Below are 3,248 nucleotides of genomic sequence, written 5' to 3' on the forward strand. Positions count from 1 at the left end.
TGAAAGTGTATCTGTGAATAAGGATCAGGAAACTCCTTTGTTCATAGCTTCCAGAGAAGGACACACCAAAGTAGTAGCAATGCTCTTACAGGCTGACGATAGGAATGACACTCCAATACATAAAGCAGTTTTCTCAAATCGTCAATATATATTATATATTTACAAGTACAAGTACTTGTTTTTTTCAGAAACGACATAATCTCATTTAAATGTTTTCCTCTTTCCCAAGGCCTCTGATATATTTGAAGGTATACCCAGTTCATTTATTCATCTAGCGTAGAAAACACACTCTTCGAAGATATGATTTATTGTGAGACTTAGGTTACATTTCTGGCATCTATGTGGATCCTCCTAACTAATAAAGTGAAGGTGTGTGAGTCTTGTGTGCCCTATTAAAATTCATTCTGTATATTACTTATAGAATTGTTCTTAAAGATGTGAACCTGTTATAATGGAAGTCCAGTTCTCCATTAACTGTGGTTACATAAAAACTGCCTACTAAATAACTCAATAATTTTAAATTAAAAATCAATTGAATTTTTTTTAATTTATCATTCAATTAAAGAGTATATTTTATTCGGATATTTTTATCTCAACAATTAATTATTCAATAATTGTTGTTGTTGATTGTTGCTTAAAGGCGTAAAACCCTCTGGTCATCAACGCCTATGGGATGATAAAAGAAAAAATAAATGAAAAAAGAAAAAAAAAAATTAAAATCAAAGAAGAGTTATAATTTAGAAAGAAGGCGATGTGCTTTTAAAAATTCAAACACTAATGTAATTTTAGTTTCATCATTCAATAATTGTTTTATCTTAGATATTCTAGTTTCTCGACAACTCTTTTGAAAAAAATCATTGTAAAATTCATTGTTTAAGGAAAAAAAAAGTTTGGACTCAAATCACGAAATTTGCGTATGTACTATTCTAAAACCTTATTCCTCAAAACGTTTTCACAATTGTTGTTGTGTTTATTACATAATAATTCCCTTTTGAAGTTCAACTATTCAATAACATCTAAAGGCATAATACTTTGTATATTCTAGCCCTTTGATTAAAAATAAATTAAGACAGTACATTGATTTATCTATTGTTTTTTTCAGGTGAACAATGATCAGAAGGAGCTGTTTGATACGAATATTGCATTAGATGATACTTCACTAAACTTCCCTATAGTAAATGATAATTTCGACAAGATCGCCGAAGGTGGACTGACACCATTACATATAGCTGCTAAGGAAGGCAATGAATCCATCATAAATCAGCTGTTGTCTTTAAATGCAAGTATTGACGTAAGAGACGATTCCGATGAAACTCCAATACATCTAGCACTCGCTAATAAAAATCTCGAAATTGCTAAGAAACTTATCGAACGCGTAACAGATGTTAATATTAAAGGATCTAATGGACGTACACCTTTACATATTGCTGCGATGAAGGGCTACGAATCTATTGTGAACTTGTTAATGTCCAAAAATGCTAGTGTTGACATAAGAGATTTTTTTAGAGACACTCCAATACATCAAGCACTTGTTAATGAACATCCCAATATTGCAAAGATACTTATCGAACGCGCAACAGATGTTAATATTAAAGGATCTTTTGGTAAAACCCCATTAGTAATCGCTATTGAGAAGGGCTACGAATCTATTGTGTGTTTACTGCTGTCCAAAAATGCGAGTGTGGACATGAAAGACTATCAGGGTGACACTCCAATACATCTAGCACTTGTTAATGAACACCCCAACATCGCTAAGGTACTTATCGACCACGTAAAATATGTTAATATTAAGGGATTTCGTAGTTATACACCTTTACATATTGCTGCTGAGAAGGGCTATGCATCTATTGTGTGTTTACTACTGTCCAAAAATGCTAGTGTTGACGTGAAAAACTATCAGGAGGACACTCCAATACATCTAGCCCTTGCAAATGGACACCCCAATATTGCTAAGGAACTTGTCGACCATGCAACAAATTTTAATATTAAAGGATATTATAGTCGTACACTTTTACATATTGCTGCTAAGAAGGGCTACGAATCTATTGTGAATTTCCTATTGTCCAAAAATGTTAGTGTTGATATAAAAGACATTTCCAGTGACACTCCAGTACATCTAGCACTAGTTAATGAACACCCAAATGTTGCTAAGATACTTCTTGAACGCATAACAGATGTTAATATGAAAGGACCTTATGGTAGTACACCTTTACATATCGCTGCTGAGAAGGGATACGAATCAATCGTGAACTTGCTACTGTCTAAAAATGCTAGTGTTAACGTAATAGACTATGATGATGATACTCCAATACATCTAGCACTTGTTCATAATAATCCTAACATTGCTGAGATACTTATTAATCACGTAACAAATGTTACTATTAAAGGATCTTATGGTCGTACACTTTTACATATTGCTGCAATGAAGGGGTACGAATCCATCGTGAAGTTGTTAATGTCTAAAAATGCTAGTGTCGACATTAGAGACTTTTCCAATGACACTCCAATACATCAAGCACTTCTTAATGAACACACTAATATCGCAAAGATACTCATTGAACGCACAACAGATGTTAATATTAAAGGACCTCATGGTAGTACACCTTTACATATCGCTGCTGAGAAGGGCGACAAATTGATAGTCAACTTGCTTCTGTCCAAAAATGCTAGTGTTGATACAAAAGACAACCAGGGCGACACTCCAATTCATCTAGCACTCGTTAACAAACATTCAAGCATTGCAGAGATACTTATCGACCACGCAACATATCTTGATTTTAAAGGATCTGATGGTCGCACACCATTAGATATCGCTGTTCAGGAGGGATACGAATCGATTGTGAAGTTATTACTTTCCAAAGATGCTAGGGTTGATATTAGAGACGTTTCCAATGACACTCCAATACATCTAGCTCTTATTAATGAATACTCTAATATTGCTCAGATACTTATCGACTATGCTACTGATGTTAATATGAAAGGATATGAAGGTCGTACACCTTTACATGTAGCTGCTGAGAAGGGCTACGAATCGATCGTAAATTTGCTTCTGTCCAAAAATGCTAGTGTTGACATAAGAGACGATAAGAACGACACTCCAATACATAAAGCAGTTTTCTCAAATCGTCTGAATATTGTTAAAATACTTGTGCACCACGGTGATGATGTTAATGTTAAAGATTCTTCCGGTAGTACGCCATTACACATTGCAGCTAAGAAGGGATACGAATCGATCGTGAATTTCCTTC

General features: G+C 34.2%; 1 protein-coding gene across 1 annotated transcript in view; it reads left to right on the forward strand.

Annotated features, from left to right (window-relative positions):
- The window catches only part of LOC106682299 (ankyrin-1), a gene marked incomplete at its 3' end in the record, with an annotated part of 10,205 nt that extends 6,961 nt beyond the window's left edge, over positions 1–3,244 (forward strand). The window contains exon 2 of the mRNA XM_024362139.2: positions 1,103–3,244. Within this exon, the coding sequence (XP_024217907.2) occupies positions 1,103–3,244 (2,142 nt within the window). The remainder of the gene's footprint in view (positions 1–1,102) is intronic.
- Between the last annotated feature and the right edge of the window lie 4 nt (positions 3,245–3,248).

The sequence above is a fragment of the Halyomorpha halys genome, unplaced genomic scaffold (assembly GCF_000696795.3).
Source record: "Halyomorpha halys isolate HHAL.00 unplaced genomic scaffold, Hhal_1.1 Scaffold401.1, whole genome shotgun sequence".
Taxonomy (NCBI): Eukaryota; Metazoa; Arthropoda; class Insecta; order Hemiptera; family Pentatomidae; genus Halyomorpha; species Halyomorpha halys.